Raw genomic sequence first — 20,451 nt, 5'->3', positions numbered from 1 at the left:
CCCATTATAAAGTGTCCAACACTTAGACACTAGCTACTCCACAGCAGGGATACAATACACAAGTCAATGGTGTTTCGAAACAGGATTATATCTGATTCCTCTTCCCCCTAACTATGAGAACATCTAGGGTCTCACTAAGGCATTGTGTTCAGCTGGCTCTTTCATTGGTCACCAATGCAAAGACAATGTTTAGAAGAATTTACTAAGGACTGTTTTGTTTCTGAATAGGCTTATACAGAGGTTTTCAAGTTGCTTAGTGCAGCTCCTTGAGGGGCAAGGGATGGGGAAGTGTTTAATTAGGGGAAGCAGCAGAGAGTCCACATAAAATGCATATTTATGTATTCATAAAGAGATGCTTTCAAGGATGGTCAACAAAATGTTAACTGCTAAATATCTCAAGATGGAGGGATTTCTCGTGAACTTTAACTTCTTTTTAGACAATGAGAATATTGTTACTTACATTTTTCATCACAGGAGGAAAAATACGGAAAGGATGATTGAAACAACCCCACCCAAGACTAGAAAGCACTGAAGGAAAAGAGTTCCAGCCACAGAAACATACTCAGATTCCTACGAGTGCAGGATACTCAGGGGTACAGAAGGAGGAGGAAACTGGTGAAAGGTGAGGGTGAATCCACTATTTGCATAAAAATCTCCAGGGCTTAACTAAGCAGAGAAAATGCAGCTCCCCTCCTGACATCAGGGTGGATGCTGGGCACAAATGCTGGCAGCACAGTGTTTCAAACAAACCGACTCGCTTGCCTGAATCTTAAAACAAAAAGAAAATGACCTTAACAAAGAAATCGCAAGTCAGGATTTGAAAAAACAGGTACTAAATTTAATTTTACTTGTAATTTTGTAAAGCAGAATTTCTAGCACCTGGTTTTCAGATTGGAGTAGGGGAGGAGAAGCATTCTATATATTAGATTAAGCTAATGAAAAAATTTCCAGTGAGATTCAGTGCTCCATATGTCTCTTAAATGAAGATTCATAGTTCAAGTTCAATGGTTATAGCGAGATATAAAAAACTTTTTAAGCATAATTAATGCTATAATGAAGACTCATCTATCAAGAATGGATTAGGCTAGTTATTCTCTAGGAGAAAGCAGAAAGGTATAATATATGTATGTGTATAACATAAAGAGTTCCCTGAAAATGTTTAAAATAAATCAAAAATTAAAGAAGTTAAGTTTCAGTTATTGAGAAAATTAAGTCAAATATAATGCTAAATAGTGGAGGCACTGCTTTACTAATACTACTATTTATGCCATGTGTAATACTGCAGAGCAAGGAAGTTACTAATTGATATGGTCTAGTTATCTAATTATCAAAATAAAATCAATTCAAACTTCTACTATGTTAATTGATTCAGTGTATTATATAACCTTATTTATAACTGTAGCCTCTCTCTTAAGAGTATTCAACTCCTGGACTCACTCAAATTGCTAAACTCTTTCCTACATTCTAACAACTCAGGGCCCTGAGACTTCTGGGTGCTGCCCTGTGGTGACAGCAGGGTTCTCCGGCTTCTTGTGGTTCTGAAGTGGGTCATCACATCTGTCCAGGAAGTCAGAGACCTGGCTCGGGAATCAGAGGCAGGACTGACCCAGCTCTGCTACTCACTAGCTCTGTGACCTTATCTAAGTTACCATACCTCTCTGAGCATCCCTTTCCCGATACAGGATTGTTTTGAAGCATGGTAGGTACTGAGATACAGTAAATGCTTAATGAATGTCTGTCGTGTGCCCTTCCTGGATGCCGTAAGTTCAGGAAGCTTCTGGGCACATCAGCCCTGCTGTTCACTAGCTATACAGTCTTGGGGGCATTGGGCAAACTCTCAGAGCTTCAGTTTACTCGTGTGGACACTGCAGACAGTGCCAACAACAACTGGAACTAATACATGTACAGGGTCTGTCTGAAAGCAGCTGCTGATGAGGGTGCTGGTCTCAGGCCTCCTGACTGCGCACACAGAGCAAGGAGCGGGGCGTGTGAGAGAGCGCAGGGCAAACCTGGCCCTGCCCTTCTGGCTGCACAGAATAGAGTAGGGGAAAGACTCGCAAATGCCAGAAGGTTAGAAAAGCGGACCTACTGCTCTGTGTGAGCACTCATACTATTCCTACAATATATCTCAACGTTCGGTCAGGCCCAGCTTGTGTTATTTAACACACATGTCCAGTTGGAAATTCAGAACCACCATCTTGCAGGCAGTTAATTTTGACTGGAACCAGTAATATTGGAGAGTCTGAGAAAAAGTTAGACCTTGGTGCTGCTAATATTTATTAATGAATTACCTAGCAGCGCTGTTAGATTATTTATAATTCAAAAAGCATTTTTTCATTGTTTAGAAGGACGTTAATAATCATCATTATGTTCCGAGGCTAGTTATAGTTAGTACAGTTACTGACAAATTGTATCCAAGGGAGCGGTATTTTAGAGAAGATAAAAGGAAAAGATAAAAACCCAGGAGGGTTTGGAGTCAGCAATGAAAATACTCATCAGAACAGTAATAGAAAATAATAACTCTGTGTAAGGTGGCAGGACAATGTAATTCATGATCGCTATACAATCATAAGCAATTTGTTACTATTTCAAGAGAAAATAATTATTATGACAGTGACGACAGAACACTGCTGGTACTGAATCAGGTTGTAAAAACTTCTCAAAATGTTAAAAAAAAAAAAAAAGGAAATGGATGATTCAGAGCAATAATTCTGTACTTTTAAATGACAATTTTAAGAATCCATTATTTCTCATTCAAGATCATAATTTCAAAACAACCACGTACCACAGCCCTTTGGGCCCTTCTGACAAGTGTTTTGTAAATTCACACTACCACTGAGAGTGTAAGAGAGAAAAACATCCTTTTTGAAAACTATGCTGTCTTTAAATATTCTTTTACATGAAATCCATCTCTTACCGTGGCTCTGCTGTGGAAGCTCTGCGGCCGCCTGCGCTGGGGCCAGACGCCCGGGCTCCCTCGAGGCCTGTCCTTACACTAACTCGAGGCCAAGAGCAAGCCACGTAAGTCACGCTATCGGCCTCAGTTTCTTCATTGTCAATTAACACCTGCCCTGCTCAATTATGAAGTTCAAATGAGATAACATAAACTCTACTTTGAAAACTATAAATGTCAAACAAAAGTGGAGCCTTTGCTGTGGCGCTGCCTGAGACACAAGCCTCTGCAGAGCATGTCTCTGTGTCTACAATGATATGTGACAGTCCAACAGAAATAAAACTTACAATTAATCACAGGCAACCTCTAGTGAGCACCAGCTCTGTGCCAGGCACGAAGCCTTGTCCGTGTGGATCTCACAGAGTCATAAGATAGCTCTATGAGGTGGGAACCATTCACCCCTTACCCTTCTCACTGTAAATATGAGATACCCAAGGCTTAAAGATGTGAAGTGCCTTGCCCCAAATTAAACAGAGCCGGTCTGTGCGAGTCCTGAGCGTGTGCTTCCCAGCACCGGACAGTCCCTGAACACATCAAGTACGAAGTGAGGAGGCTCCGAGCGCGGCTTCCCTCTGCTTGTCCCCCAGCACGTCACACAGAGATGCCCAGGTTCCTGTGGGAACCACGTACGTTCCCACCCACACCCACTAAGACAACCATACGCCAATTCTGGACTTGGAAAATAAAAAAGAAACCTTTCACACATTATTAAGCAAAAAGGGAAGAATATAGAAAGAATATACCTCTTTTTATTATAAATAGTTGGCAAAGAGAAATTGGAAGCTTTAAAAAAATTCAATATCCTTTGGTTGTTCTTACTCAAATTGGACCAACTTTATCAGCTTAATCCTTGATTGGTGGAAATCAAACCAAAGGAAAATTATAAAGCATTGTTTAGAAAGGTAATATAACATTCTTTAGGCATTTTAGATTAAGCATATGCCAATTAAATGCAGGTGTAAAACCAGTGATAAATGAGGAATTTCACAGGGAATAGTAAGAAGCAGATTCAAAGGCAGGCTGAGATTTTTTGTTTTTAACCACCAATTTAAAAAAAAAGTCATCATCATAAACTTTGGTACTGTCATAAAATGTATCCGCCAAAAACAAAGTAAACTTACCTTTGGTTTTTTGATCAGCAGCCTGAAAAAAAAAAATTAGAAACTCTTTAGGAATAATGTGTAGAATGTACACATCCATATGAAAGTTTATAAGCAGACTTTAATATTGGAAACTTTAAAAACAAGTTTTTGCCCAGTTACCTTATTAAAATTTACTACTGGGAAAAATGTATAATTGTCTACATTCTATTAATTATGTGCCAATATTGATCTAAAGGCAAAAAAATCTATCTGGAAGCTCATTTAAGCTCTGTATTTTAATACAAACTAAAACGTATACAGTTTTAACTATAAGATGCATTAAACCAGGCAAGAACAATACAAATGGCATAACTTGGTACATTAAATGCCCTAAAATTCAAGCATGACCATAAGATTTACAGTAGGACTTTAAATTTTAATATTTACTAGAACAAGTTGTAAAAGGACACTTGCCAAAGCTGCAAAAATTATTTCTAGCTTTTCAAACAAAATCAGTTAAATGGCCCTTAGACATGGTTGCTCTGGACAGTTCAGTTTAAGTAAAATAGCATAGACATTCTTTACCACCAATGACTAAAATCAAAGTCCTTCAAAACACAGCTCTAGTATTTCTCATTCCTTAAAAAAGACATTCTGTGGCTGTCACCCTTTATCTATGTCACTAGCACTCTAGATTGAGCACACTGAATTTTAAAAGTAATAACCGAACCTCTGTACTGCAGCGGCTATGATAACGCGGTGAGACACGAGTGATGACAGAAACAATGAACTAGGAACTCTAGCCAAACCTTTTTCTGAGCACCTTCCTTCTTTTTCTTTTCTTCCTGCTTTTTCTTTTTCTTTTCTTCCATCAAACGTTCCTCTTTTTGTGTTTCTTGTTCTTTCTCCCTATTAAAAATAAAGTGGTATTAGTATAATGTCCATTTTAAAATTAAAAAATGAAAAAACGGGCTTCCCTGGTGGCGCAGTGGTTGAGAATCTGCCTGCCAATGCAGGGGACACGGGTTCGAGCCCTGGTCTGGGAGGATTCCACATGCTGCGGAGCGACTAAGCCCGTGAGCCACAACCACTGAGCCTGCGCGTCTGGAGCCTGTGCTCCGCAACAAGAGAGGCCGCGACAGTGAGAGGCCCGCGCACCGCGATGAAGAGTGGCCCCTGCTTGCCGCAACTAGAGAAAGCCCTTGCACAGAAACGAAGACCCAACACAGCCAAAAAATAAATATAAATAAATAAATTTATTTTAAAAAAAAATGAAAAAACATTAGCTGCAGAAAGTTTTAAGTCAGAGTTTCACGCGTAGCATAAAGAAGGACATTTTTGAGAAGCGGTGTTAGAAATGGACCTTCAGCCCTCCCCCCACCAGCTCCACTTCTCTGTTAAGTACTAGAGCACGTGGCCCTGACTTCTTTGGCGGCGGTCATTCACTGGCCCACATCTGTTGAACACCAACCTTTTATCAGGCAGTGTACCAGGAATTAAGGGTACAAGATGGAGAAAGACATAGTCCCCAGAGTCCAGCCCCAGACCAGTATTTCTACAAGTGCTGTCTCAGGGACCACCATCATCAGAATCTACCTATTAAAAGTGTAGATTCCTGGGTCCCACACTAGCCCAACCAAATCAGAGCCTTTGGAGGTGATTCTTATGCACACCTTTTATGTTGGCTGGACAAAACAATTGTTTTTTAAACAAAGATCCCTACACAGCATGGTGAGCTACTATAAGGGTACACTGGAACATGGCACAGAGCAACACTTGGAAGAGTCAGGTAGCCTATGAGCTACGGCTTAAATGCGGCAAAAGTGTTTGGCTGGCATGGGGTGCTGTGTCAGTTATCAATTCACTGCCTGTCAGCTCCAGATTCACCCTCCAGCACGCGCTTTGCCAATAATGGACCCGTCCCCTCAAGCACTTCTCCTTCCCTGTGAGTGCAATGCAGAGGCTTCCCAGTGAAGGGCGCTAGAGGGGCTTGCAGCAGCAAGGGGCCGTCCCACTGTCTCTGGAAGCTGCAGGGTGGGGTCAGCATGTGGCTATGAGGACACCTGGTGAGGACCCCAGCCACGGACCAAGGAAGGGCAGTCTCTAAGCAAACTTGCAGCTCTGGCGTGATCTAGTGTCACTTTCCAGTGACCCTGTCAACACAGACACTGTGCACTGCAGGCCTCCTGCTACTCGCCCCACTCCCACACCAGTCTCTGTGACCTTCTCCTAATGATGTGGCCGCGGCCCTCCTGACGGGGATGCCACGTGCTCCGTGCCCGTGGCACTGACACTGCCACGTTGTCTGCACACCTGCACGCCTGGCTATCAACTGCAGCTCGCCACCAGGAGGGCTGCCACCAGGGCTCCCACCTCCTGTGTGCCCGTGTGGCGGCATACCGGCTTTCCCGGGCTGGAGGAGTGCTTCCTGCTGCCAGCAACTGCCCACTGGCTGACCTGGGAGAAGCTGGGAGCCACTCTGCCATCCAGGGGGCTGCACCTACAGCTTCTTCAGTGAGTGTGAGCTCCAGCCTTGGGGAGGGGCCCCCTCCAATCGGCCCTTCCTCAGGTTCTCTCCCTCAGCCCTAGCTAGCTCTACAGCTGTTCTCTTATCACAGTTTAATTATTCTTTATAATAAACGTTCCCTGTTTATATCACCATGTAGTTTCTGTCTCCTCACTGGGCCAGACTGATACAAGTAGGAAGGAGGATTTAATAGACGAAGCAGAAGCAACAACATGCACAAAAGCCTCAGCAAAACACCACTGTCCACCCATCACCGTTGTTTAACTTATTAATTTTGGAGTTTGTTTTTAACCGGTAAATGTGTTTACAACTACTACATGCATAGGGAATCTCAACCTAGTGTCCGTTTGTACATATTTGAATACCATCGTAATAAAAGTAACTTAAATCAACAAGGTGGCGGTGATGGGGCACTTAGAGATTATCCGTCCTTTAAAACAGTGGTTCTTGGCTGCTCATCAGAATCACCTGGGAAGTTTTAAAAACTTCCAGTGCCAAGGCTGTATCCCTTTTCAGTGAAATCAGGGAATTGAACTCAGACATCAGCAGTTTTAAAAGCTTCCAGATGACTCCAATGTCCAACCAAGGCTGAGAAACAACTTTTAAAAGGAAGTCAGTACATTTCCCAAGCTTGGGAACCAGCTATTATTCATTACCTTAGATGATACTTTCCAGGAATATTTTCATGTTAAAGGATGCAGAGACACTAAGAAATCTGTGTTTAAATATTCTTACAAGGTACAGGCAAGCCCTGTGAGTGATGGGTTGGTGCTGTAATCACCACGCTACTGGCACACATCTAGGGAAAAAGTGAACAAATAAAAACTAGGAATGTAGTGGCTGTCCACCGCTACTGTTATACTTTGTTAATCTACAGCATAACGAAAGCCTTAAGTCATCTTCAGATATTAAACTTAATAAAGAAGGCAAGTAGAGCTACATTTAAAAAAAGGTATTCTATAGAAGATGGAATAAAAATGATTTTTGCTTGATTGGATTACTCTGAAAGTTAAATTAATTAGAACCAGCTATTCCCCCAGCAGTACAGTTAAGGTTTTACTGTACTGGTAAAATAAAATGCTGTAAATAAACAGCTCACGTAGCCCTGAGATATCTTACACTTTCCTGCCTGAGGCTCATGTTCCTATGACAAAGCACGATTCAAACGTATGAACTTTAATAAAGTTTTATCTAATATCCCCCTAACCAGCACTAATTTCTTCTACCTCTAACTCCTGGTATACAATTCCTGCAATTTTTCATTAATAATTTTTAAAAAATCAACACTGAATCTCATTTTTATTTGTAAAGTAATACACGCTCATGAGAAAACATAAACGGTACAAAAGATACGTTAACAAAAAGACAGATTCTCCCTTCTCCAGTGTCCGCAGGCTCTCTCCTTGGAGGTAAGGAGTTTTTTTTTAAGAACGTTCTCTCTCTATGTGAATATACAGTTGTGTATCTTTAAAAATGCTTGGATCCCTATTTCTTGACTTATCAATTTGAGATAGTAACAATTTAATTTCTATAATGTTGGATACAGATTTGGTTCTTCAGACCCCTATCTTCCAGCCCATCACGGCTTTGAGTTCAAACGATGAATGGCATTTGCTTTAAAAACAGTATGCTAATGTTCGCTGCAGAGCTAGGTGGGGTACTGTGAGGACATTTAACTTCTTGTGTAGCTGCTTTTTTTCTAGAGTTCCTAACTGTTCTTCTTTTCCTCTTGCGATATCCTCCTTACAAAAACTGTTTCTGTTTTTTGCACATCCGCCCTCCTCCAGTTTAAAGACATGAGCCCTCTGCTCAACTGCATTCCCCAAACTCCTCTCCGGAGCCTCAGTCCAGCTCACTCTGGGCCGGGAGCACTCTGCTAGAGTTTTCTAATATCCTCTAGTTATTTTATTAAAAAAAAAAAAATTTAATTGTGGTAAAATATACATAAAGTTTGCCATCTTAACCATTTTTACGTGTACAGTTCAGTAATGTTAGTCCCATGGTTGTACTACCAAGCTCCAGAACTGTTTTCATCTTGCAAAAGTGAAACTCTGTGCCCAAGAAACAACTCCCCACTACACGCCCCCTCTCCCCAGGCCGTGGCAACCACCATTCTATTTTCTGCTTCTATTGACTAACCCTAAGTACCACGTTGTGGGTTTGATTTGCATTTCCCTAATGATAGTGATATCAAGCATCTTTTCATATGTTTCTTGGACATTTGTGTATCTTTGTGGAGCCTACTCTTTTACCGTAGTTTACATATTCCTTATTTTTAACTCTGTATCTCTGTGTCATTTCTATCAATCCAGATTGATACAGTGGGAAAGGAGGAGCTAACAGGCTAAGCAGAAGGAACAGTGTGTGCAAACTCCCCATCATCGCCCATCCATGAATGCTGACCTAAACTTACTAATTCGGTCATCTTGTGACTTCCCTTGTCTTCCGCCTTGAATGATGCCCTCAGTTATGCCGGAATTGGCTACCTTTTTGTTTCACTGATGGTTTGGCTGAGCATAAATTCTAGGCTGAAAATCAAGTTTGAAGGCACAGTGCCCCTGTACTCTAGCATCCACTACCTACTCAAGAGAAGTCTGATGTCATTTTGCTTTTTTAGTCCTTTCTAGGTGATTTCCCCCCCCTCCAAAGCTTCTTTTCAGCCCTGGGATTCTGAAATTTCATGATGATGTGCACCTTGGTATCTTTCTCCCCCATTATTTGTGCTTAGTATTTGGCTGATGCTTTCCACATAGAGACATTTCTTTCAGTTCTCTATTTTATTGAAAACATCTTCTGTTTTCTGAACAACACATATTAAGTTTCTTGGAGGGATCATCATAATTTATCTTTATGTTTTCTACTCTTTTTTGTTATTCTCAATTTTCTGAGTGCTTAACTGAACTTGGTGTTCCAGCCCTTCTACTGAGCTTCTTATTCCATGATATTAAAATTTTATATAACTTCCTTATTCTCCAGTTGCTCTTTTCCCACAATACCGGGTTCTTGTTTTATGGACGCAAATCATTTTTATGCTAGCAGAGGATATGAATTAGGGTTTTTCTGAAGTTCTGCTAAATTTTCTGCATTGTTTCCTTTCTGAACAGTTCTTCCCTTAGACTCCCTTTGATGTGAGAGACTTTTCTCAATTGTCTGGTCATCTTTGGTTTGACCATTCAGGCTTGAAAAAAAACCCCCAAAAACCAATTAGTTTTGTGTGCATGGGCTGGACTTGTTTCCTCATTGGCTTTGCTTTAGGGAGACAGGTTGGGGAGCTGGCTATTTCGTTAAAGTAGCCTCAAAGGCGAAAACATGCAGCCTTTCCCCTGATTACCAGGGTGCTTTATTCAAAGTATTAGCTAGTAGACTTTAACCACCTAGAACTGCTGAAGTTTTAGATGTCATTATTCTGCATTCTGACCATAACCTCCTCTCCTTACTATTTCCACTGTACCCATTATCTTTACCAAAAACTCCTATTCCTTGTCTTCCATTTTCTTCTAAGCTATTTTCATCAGTTCCTTTACCAGAGAGCCTAAACCTTAAGATCATCTCATATGTTCACTAATTCAGTCACTCAGGAACTATACAACTAGCATATGCTATTTACTGTGGTAGGCACCAGGGACAAAAAGAGGGATTGATTCATTTAACAAATATTATAGCAGAGATTACAGCAGTGACAAGGCAGAGTTCATATGCTTTTAAGGATATTCATATAAATAATGCATCAAATAAATGATCACTATTACAACAGTGATATGTACAAAATGCAACGAGAACATAAAAGTCTGCTGGGTGATGCCCTCCTGCTTATGTTATCTTTCTACTATAGTTAAGGGGGTGTTACGTCCCGCTTTTAATGAACATTGTGTGCTTCCTTCTGTACTCTGGGCTGTAAGTACCTTGGTGGCAGGACTGTCTTCTGTCTCTGTGGCACCAAGAAAAGCCTGTCATCATTCACGACATTTCTAGTACCAACTTCTGGTCCATAATCTCAGGTGAAATTTATACTGGAAAAAAAATCTTCTGTATTTTCTTTTCAAGGGAAACTTTATTTTCTGAAATGACCAAGTAATATTTAATAAATTTCTATCTACCTTTTGAGGCTGGTAAGAAGATTATAAACTGTATTTTTTTTCTATGTGGAGAAGTTGTGAGATTTACAAGTCAAGCTGTAAGGGAAATAAAGAAGAGGGATAGCCAGGTTGGGAGAATTTCACTTTTAAATTTTAATTTCAACTTAAAAAATTAAATTTAAATACATATGACTTTATATACATGTGTACATATAAACTTATATATTTTTTCCCAATATAACCTTTGCTTTTGTTTCTCATTTGCTTGGCATCCCTTACTCATTCTTTCTTCTCCCTCGACATCCATCTCAAAGGTTCACTTCTCCATATCCTTCTCATATCCTTCTGGTGCCTCTCTCCATGCTCATGTAATTATATGGAAACATACATACCTATATACTTTTACAAAGGATTTTATTTGATCATTGTTTTGTAACGCAGGGATCATGTTATGTAAACTTTTTTGCATCTTGCTTTTCTCATTCAATATGTGTCTCTCTCTCCTCATCCCCTCTCCCAACTGATAGATCTAATCCATATCCATTATTTCTAATGGCTACATAATATACCATGGTGTGAATGTTACCATATTCTATTCAGTTATTCCTCTATTCATACACATTCACTTCATTTCCAGTTTATCACCATTACAAGTAACTCCAGCTTTAGTCTATCTAGCTTCTGCTAAAGAAAACAGCATTGCTTTAATTAGTGATATAGCTAATGCTTCAGTAATAGTGAAAACTAGGTAAGGAGAAATCTCATACGGGGCTCAACTTCAGGACCCAGAGCAAGTCTGAAGGGGCAAAATGGACATAAATTACCAATACTTTGTGTGGCAAGGCATACTGTCATGGGTCCCTAGTATACTGAATTTTATTGGAAAGAAAATATTTTTAATAATCTGGATTTTCAAGATGCATATTTCTTTTATTCTCAAATAGTTTAGCAATCACTGGATTAGGAGGCTTTGGGTGGAGAAAGAAGCCACACTCATATTTTGGAGGCAGCTAGAAGAAGGAAGCGTTGGGAGGTAGGAGACTGCCCATAAGTGGAGACTCTGTGGGTATCAATCATCTCAGTATTCCTAGCTAACCACACCTTTTCCCAGGGAAACATGATTTGACAGCTGTAGCCACCCTATGCCAAAGTATTCTAGGTGGAAAGTCTTCCAAATTTCCAGTCTTTTATTAGTTGATTACTCCCTTTTTGCAAGTGAACGGGATTCAAAAAAGAGGGTGGGCTTGGTCTTGCCTGTGAGGTTTAGTCACCAGAAACTGTAACCTAGTTTCACCTACAGGACACATCACAGCTTATGCTCTGAAGTTAGACTCCAATGTCATGTCATTAAAATATTCACTAATTCAGTGTGTGTGTGTGTGTGTGTGTGTGTGTGTGTTATATGCCGTTATATACAGTTTGGCTAATTCAATTAGAATTTCCTGGCAGGGTTTACGTTAGGAAGAGCTGGTTAAGTGTTATCAGACAAAATTAAAAGGGAAGGGGAAGGAAGAGGTATCCTGTCCAGTTGTCAAATAAATATTTAAGATTCTTAATTTTTCAACATGTGTTTGAATACGTGATACACCCTTGTGGGCAGTACGGAAAGGATAAGACATAAAATAGTCTTAGACCTTGAGGGGCACAGAATCTAATAGGAAAGTGACAGTAAAGCTTGAATTATCCTTAATACTTGATAGACTATGGAAATAAACAGAATAATGTAGTAGACAGCTTATGCTTGAGATTCAGAGTCACAGAACTGGGTTCGAAAGTGAAGGTCACTAGCATAGGAGGTCAAGAACCTGTAGGCTCAAGTATGGGCTGGACTGGGTAAAAGAACTGGACTGTCATGCAGTCATTCAGCGTGACACCAGGACGTGGGGTGGAAAAGGGCACCACAGCTCTGACAAATAGGAGCAGAGGGTGGAAGGAAGAGTTTTTGAGGATTAAAGGAAAACATAGTTAGAGAGAATCTAAGGTCTCCTGATGTTCACACCTTTGTATAATGCCCTCCCCGTGAGTGTGGGAGGGACCCGTGACTTGCTTCTCACCGCTAGAATATGGCAAAGGTGATGGAATGCTGCTGCCTTAACTACATTTATAAGACTCCATCTGTTTAGCAGACTTGCTTTAGTCTCCCTTTCAGGTGTTAGCTTTGAAGAAACAGCTGCCATGAGTCCTACTGCTGCAAGGAAATGAACTCTCCCAACAGCCTGAGTGAGCTTGGAAGCCCACCTTTCCCCAGTCAACTCCCCCCCAACACACACCCCGCCCATGAAAACCCAGACCTGGCCTTGACTGCAGCCTGCAGTGGGTCCAGCTAACTAACCCATGCCTAGCCTCCTGACCCACAGAAACCGTGAAATAATGAATATGTATTGCTTTAAGTTTGTGGTAATTTGTCATGCAGCATAGAAAACTAACACAGGTCGTGACTTAAGACTTCCGGGGCCAGCCAAGATGGAGTAAGCCCACCACAGCCTCTCTGCCACTGATTACCACAAAAGACTGGATGAGGTACAATATAAATTCAAAAATACAAACTATGAAAAGTAAACAAAAGCAGGTGGACTAGGCAGAGGAGTCAAAACTTGGGGAGGTGACTGTATGGGGGCGAGTTTCTCACCTCCCCTCCTCTTGAAGCTGGTTTGTTGTAATTTTGACCGAAGGTTGGCCCCAGTCACAGAGCTGTGCTGTGCTGTGGTGGCCCAGGCAGCTGAAACTGAGAGAAGCCCATCTTTCTGAACAGAGAATTAGGAAACTGAGCTCTTGTGAGCTAGACAGTGTGGGGGACCCAGAGAGCAATCGGCTGGAGGAGACCCCGAAAGTCTGTGCATAGACTTTCACAGTTCTGGGTTCACCTTCGAGTCGTGCATGTGTGGGACAGACCCAAAACAGCGAAGCAACTGCTTTGAAAACTGAACTACAACTTCAACTACCCTCCCCTCTTCTCCCCCAAGTCTTGGACTAACCCCTGAGTGGCACATGGGTGGGCAAGGCCCAAAGCAGCATAGCATAGTGAAAGCTACGGAAACTGAACGACATTTGAACCACTGCCCACAGAAGGCGAGACAGACTTTGTGGTCTGAACCTAACTGGGTTGACTGCCTGCTAAAACAAAAACAAAACAAAATAACAACAGCAGAATCAACATGCTCTAGAGAAGTTTAATAGGACTCAAAGTCTATACAACATATTCAGAATGTCCAGGATAAAATCCAAAACTACTCTTCATACAAAGAACCAGGAAAATGTGGGCAAACTGTCAGGACAAAATACAAGGGATGCCAACTCCCAGATGACCCAGGTGTTGGAATTATCAGACAAAGACTTTAAAGCAGTTATTGTAACTATGCTCCAGGAGGCAAATAAAGGTAAATGCCCTTGAAACAAATGGGAATATAGGTGTTCACAGCAGATAAATAGAAACTGTAAAAACAGAAGTGGAAATTTTATTCATTCATTCATTCATTCACTTATTTTTTACTTTTTGTCTGTGCTACACAGCTTGCAGGATCCTAGTTCCTTGACCACGGATCAAACCCCCATCCTTGGCAGTGAAAGTGCAGAGTCCTAACCACTAGCCCGCCAGGGACTTCCCTCAAGTGGAAATTTTAGAACTGAAAAATAAAATATCTGAATTAAAAACTTCACTAGATGAGTGCAATGAAAGAATGAATGAGAGAAAAGTTTGTGAACTTAATTCAAGCAAAAGAAATGATCTGAAGAACAGACAGAAAAAAGATTGAGAAACATGAAGAGTCTCAGGGACCATGGGACAATACCAAAAGGTCCAACATTCATGTCATTAGGGTTCCAGGAGTAGAGGAGAAAGAGATTGGTGAAGAAAAATAAATCTGAAAAAATAATGGTGGAAAACTCCCCAAATTTGGTGATATAAATAAATTTACAGATTCAAAAAGCTCTGTGAACTCCTAATAGGATAAACTCGGAGAAAACCACACTCAGACATATCATATATTAAGTACAAGCAGCCAGATTCAAAAGGATATGTGCTGTATAGTTCCATTTATATGACAATCTGGAAAAAGAGAAAAATTATAGGACCATAAAACAGACCTGTGACTGCCTGGGGCTGGGGAGGGAGGAAGATATTACTACAAAGGGGCAGAGAGCAAGGGAACTTTGGAGGATGACAGAACTATCCTGAATCTTGATTATGATGGTGGTTATATACACCTATAAACATTACATATATATAATGTATGCATTTGTTGAAACTTAGATAACTGTACACTAGAGAGTGAATTGTACTGTACGTAAACTTTTTTAAAAAGTGAATAAAAACAACAAAAATAAAAAACAAAAGCAAAAAATAATGATTTGTAAATGGTCACTGGGCGGGGCGGGGGAGGTGGTGGTTCTGGAGAATGTTGAATCCCTCCCTCATGCATCTTCTTCCCCCTCCATTCCTGGCCTAATGAGAGATGGGGTTTCAATTAAATGGAGGGGGAGACATGGAGTGAGTTGCGAGGGTACAGAGTTAAAGATAAAGATCTTCATTTACCACAGAACCAGTGTACCATAAGACACAGAGGGAAGATGTGGAGAAAAGGACGAGACACTGATTGGGAATGCTGACTGCAGGAACCTTTATTTTAGAAGGATGGAGAAGCATCACAGAGATCTGAAGAGAGGCGTGGCAAAATCAGCTGGCCTCAAGGTATTCCAAAAGAACTCTGACATTATTTTCATTTTAGTGCCTAATACAGACTTACTACTGTGGCTAAAACACCAAACCAGAACAAAAGTCAGCAGCACCCTTAGTAGGAAGCAGTCTGACTGACCAGACTTCTTAGCAGTCCCTCTCATCGGATAAACACACATTATGGTGCTTGCTGTCTAACCACTGACAGATATATCCACTTCCCTGTCCCACTAATGCTTCTCTACATCTTATTATCTTCTTCCATTGGCTTTTTGTCACAGAGCAAATGATGTCCCTCATTTGGTAGGCTTTTCTCTGAACAATAAAGTTGATTACCTCCGTCTGTTATTTTTGCCGCTCAGCTTCCTTTACTCCTCCCTTTGGAAATTGTACCCCAATTTCCCCCAGAGTACCAGTCCTTCTCTCATGCTAATGTTTAGGACAGTGGCTCCAGAGATGTGTCTGGCCAATCAAAAAGCACTGCATTTCCTGGGCCACGGTGATTAGATTCAGGATGACTCTGCATGTGAACCTCACAGGAAGGACTTTGAACGGAAACTCAAGGCCTTAACCACAGAGGGCCTGGAAATGAAGCTGACGCCAAGGAAGAGAAGCAAAGAAATGGCGTGAGAATTAAGTCTTGGTAACGTATGTCCTTTGAGCCCAGGAACAAGTTGTTCCTGTGGCCTGGTACCTCAGTGCCTTGCCCTTGCCTGGTCCTACTAGGCCAGTCAAGACACTCCTTGGAATGTGAATCCTGAACTGAGTGGCAAACAGCTGGGACAGATCCATCTCAGCGACTGCAGCCTCCAGATCTGTCCATTAGCACTTGCTACCTAGATTTTGCAGGCTGAGGAGCCCGGCTTCTCAGTTTTTCCTTCAATGATGTCAGCCACCTCATATCATTCCAAAGTCCCTCTTCCCCTCCCCCCTTAATTTGTACAGAGTCACTTTCTGTTGCTTGTAACCAAAGAATCCTGATAAATACAGTTTCTCAACAATCTATTTATTTAATTTAGACTTACTCAGTAAAAGTAAGTGCTGACTGGATCTAGCACTATTTAATTATGATGTCTCAAAACTAATCATGTTCAGTAAACATTTTTAACCACTATAAAAACTGCTTTAGAATTACTATATCACATGTCAGTTACAAGTACAGAAGTTATAAGTACTTCTTTTCTTTTTTTTTTGGCCGAGCCACACAGCATACAGGATCTTAGTTCCCCGACCAGGGATTGAACCCGTGCCTTCCACAGTGGAAGCGTGGAGTCTTAACTGCTGGACCACCAGGGAAGTCCCTAAGTACCATTTTGTGAAAACCTTTTACTTCATTTCTGAGTTTAAAGTAGCCTCAAATTAAGTCAGAAAATGACACTATACTTTTTATTGTTGCTCCATTTTCATCGTCAATTTACATAATGATACTTGAATATGTGTACTTTAAATATGCTTAAAATAACAGAAGCAAATCTCCAAGCAATCTCTCAGATACAGTAGTCCTGGCTGGCACATCCTGGCATGTAAGCCACAGAGTGGTTACTAATAATGATCAGGATTTCATTGTTTGCTAGAAAATTTTAAAATAGGTACTGGGTAACCAATGACAAGCATGCTTTACCCAAAAGTGTCTACTTCCAACTACTAAGGAATGTGGAGGTGGAGAACTGTGCTGGCTATTGATTTACTGCCGCTCAGCTCCACGCTCAGCTTTTTGCCCACTCTGTGAGAACTGGGACCTTTAAACATTTTCCTTTGCCAGCTGGCACGATGTTAAGCTTTTTCAACAGAGGGTGCTAGAGAGACACAGCAGGAAAAGAGTTTTGCTCTTGGCTGACTCCTAAAGCCCTCTCCCTCCCCCACCCTGAGAACTTCCCAGTGCTCCCCCCACCCCCCCTATGCTCAGTGACTTTTCTGCCATCCCTTGTGCCCTCTCCAGAGGTCTGGATCTCAGCCGGGGGGGCTCTCACTGGGCACCCCATCTCAGCCCTGCGGGCAGTGACTACTCCTTATACCGCCATGCCTGCAAAATTTAAAGCTTTCTCTACTGACTAGCAAATCCCTCATTACTCCAATCCCGTTAGAGTTAGCAATTCTTTATATTCAACTTTCCCTGTTCATGTTACCGTTTGGTTTCTCTCTCCTGACAGAAGAATCCTTAAATTAGAGCCTATTTCAATCCTGTCAACAAACCGGAGACTTTTTAATATTGCCACACTAATGAATAAGTAAAATTCACAGATGTGCCTAAATAACAAATAAATGACATCAAATATAAAACAAGTTAAATTTAATTAATAGCACATAGACCTGAAGTATGAAACCTGATAGGTGGGGAAAAAGACTCTCTTTGCCTGGATTTGCCTAATATCACTTGCCCAGTATTTTCTGTTTGACTCAATAATATTTCTATGCTCTAAAACTTGTGATACATCTGGGCAAATTTAGAGAAGGTTCTCCTTCATGATTATGAAGAAGAAAGAACAAAGTCCTGGCACCATATAACCGCAGGCCACTCACTAAAATGATGAAACAGATACCTGGGGCAGTTATTAATGAGAGAGCTGGACTGCAGATCATTTCCAGGGTAACTTTCTGTTTAAAAATGCTGCAATTCTGGGAGTTCCCTGGTGGCGCAATGGTTAAGAATCCGCCTGCCAATGCAAGGAACACGGGTTCGAGCCCTGGTCTGGGAAGATCCCACATGCCGCGGGGCAACTAAGCCCGTGCGCCACAACTACTGAGCCTGCGCTCTAGAGCCTGCGAGCCACAACTACTGAGCCTGCGTGCCTCAACTACTGAAGCCCGCGTGCCTAGAGCCCGTGCTCTGCAACGAGAAGCCACCGCAATGAGAAGCCGAAGCACCGCAACAAAGAGTAGCTCCAGCTCGCCGCAACTAGAGAAAGCCCGCGCACAGCAACAAAGACCCCAGTGCAGCCAAAAATAAATAAATAAATAAATAAAATTTAAAAACAAAAAAAAACTCTTTAAAAGAAAAAAAAATGTTGCAATTCTGTGAACTAAAAGGACTGTTAACTGTGGATTCAATTTCCGGAGCCATTAAACTAACCTGTGCTCAAAGTTGGATTCTAATTTGGGAGAGCAGGCAAGTGCACAAGACCTGGGCAGAAATAGCTTTATGACAATCTGCACAATGGAAAAGTCAAATATAAAAAGAGATGATACCACCACCATCCACCCAGTCCCCTGATCCAGAAACATCTGTGAAGCCAGGGTTTATATGAAAGGATAGTAGGAAAGAAGGTTTCAAGGGTCTGCGCTGGAGTCATGAGGTGATAAAGGCGTCAGATGCCTGTCTAAACAGTTTCTACAAAGAAACCTAAGGCAGGAGATAAATTATATGACCAATTTTATTTGTGCAGAAAAAACACAGGTACTGAAAGGGATTGTTAATATTTCACATTAAAAATGTGAAATACAAAGACTCATTTCAGAAATGATTAGGAAGAAAACCTACCTGAAAAATATCAGTTATTAAAAGAATTAAATTTTCTGTTTTGTTTTTTAAACATACACCAGGTTCATATGACCAAAAATAAAGAAACAAAACAACGAAGTCTAGACAGAGATCCTATGGGAACCTAATTAAGAAAAAAAGTGTTCTATAATTTGCCATGGTGCTCTTATATAATCAGGTCTAGTCCTTAGTCATTCATTCAACAAACACAAAGCAGTGAACTGTCCACTGGACCCTGACTTGTTCAGTTCTATACTTTGAATAGTAAGAAGTATTTACTAGTCACAGATTGTTGTGTCAGTACCTTAAACTACAGCCTGGGAATTACTGTCTTAAATCAACAACTCTAATACTCAAAGTATGTAAACTTGTATGACCTGGATGTCCAATACTATGTTCACATACCAATTTAAAAGAGCAAATGTTTCCTATTACTCTCACAAAGTCAACTCTCTGCTAGTTGCCACCATTTTGGTTTTCTGACTTCTTTAAAAAAAAAAAAAAAAAAAATTCAGAGTTCACCTCCTTAAAGGACTCTAATGGAACCACATCTGGTAATGGATTAGTATAAGTGCTCAGAGCTAACCTACAATCTGCCTTATAGTGAAGCAATGAGCAACTTACTAAATTATGTTACTATTAATGATTCAATTCCTCACTCTGTTCTTTATGGCTTCTCATTAAAACCATGAGAACATACACCAGTTCTACAAAGGAAGAAAAAGTTTCCCTAGCACTCAGGTCCAGAAATAAGTTTTCCAGGGGATACCTCTCCCAGGTGACATAGAGTCAGGCTCTAGACAGCTTCTTTCAGGCCCTAAAGCATGCACATGGCCAAAAGCATGATGGGAAAACTCAGGGAACTGTCAAAAACTCAGCAATTCTCTGGGGAGCCAAGGTACATGGTCCAGGTATGAAGGTTTCTGATGGTTTTGCTGAATCCAAAGATAAAACCTAGAAAATCAAACAATCCTCCATAGATACCAGGTTCAACTGAAAAATACTAGGGCAGAAAAATAGTTTGAGGTTGTAGTCTTTGGAAAAACTAATGATAGCAATAGCTATCATTTAGTAAACACTGGGCTTGCAAGGCCTCTTCAATAGATGACCCCAATGACTCCTCAAAACAACTTTGTTAAAATGGACAACACCTGCATCTTAAAGGAGGTGACTGAAGCTCAGAGGATCTCGGTGAGTAGCCCATGGTGACACAGACAGTAAGTGACTGACTCTCAAGCACACGCTCCTTCATCATGCACAATGCATCCCTAAAGAGCACATATGCTTTGCTGTACGTAGTCCAAGAGCAAGAGCCATGTGCTTCAGATTGAAGACAAGCTGACAGTAAGGCTGACCCCACTTTTTGGAAATTGAAGAGTCCAATTAAGACAATCTCTTAGATGATACACTAGTTACAGTACAGGCAGAGCCACTATAACTAAGAGACCCCAAAATACAATGTCCTCAAGATGTTTCTCCCCCAAGTCTGGAGGCTGGCCAGGTACCTTTGTTCCAGGAAATCATCTAGAGACCCAGTTCTTTTCATTCACTAGAAGAGGGAAAAGAAGAACTGCAGAGCAAATCATTTTCTTTTTGGTTCATGCCCTGGAAGTTCATATATTATTTCTGCTCATATCCAACTAACCAGAACTTTATTCATATG

The 20,451-nt window shown here is 41.0% G+C and overlaps 1 protein-coding gene across 8 annotated transcripts in view; it reads right to left on the bottom strand.

The window, feature by feature from the left end:
- The window catches only part of TNRC6C (trinucleotide repeat containing adaptor 6C), a 129,165-nt gene that overhangs the window by 84,215 nt on the left and 24,499 nt on the right, over positions 1-20,451 (bottom strand). For 7 of the 8 annotated variants that reach the window (XM_082371131.1, XM_082371127.1, XM_082371129.1 and 4 more), the window contains exons 2-3: positions 4,845-4,944; positions 4,075-4,096 (exon numbers count right to left, since the gene is read on the bottom strand). In XM_082371131.1, the coding sequence (XP_082227257.1) occupies positions 4,075-4,096; positions 4,845-4,907 (85 nt within the window). In that variant the 5' untranslated portion in view covers positions 4,908-4,944. Of the gene's footprint in view, positions 1-4,074; positions 4,097-4,844; positions 4,964-20,451 lie in introns of those variants that run through there. The other variant, XM_082371126.1, reaches the window with a different exon arrangement.

The sequence above is a fragment of the Balaenoptera borealis genome (genome assembly GCF_965194805.1).
Source record: "Balaenoptera borealis genome assembly, chromosome: 20".
Classification (NCBI taxonomy): domain Eukaryota; kingdom Metazoa; phylum Chordata; class Mammalia; order Artiodactyla; family Balaenopteridae; genus Balaenoptera; species Balaenoptera borealis.
This window is presented reverse-complemented; position numbering and strand designations above follow the sequence as displayed.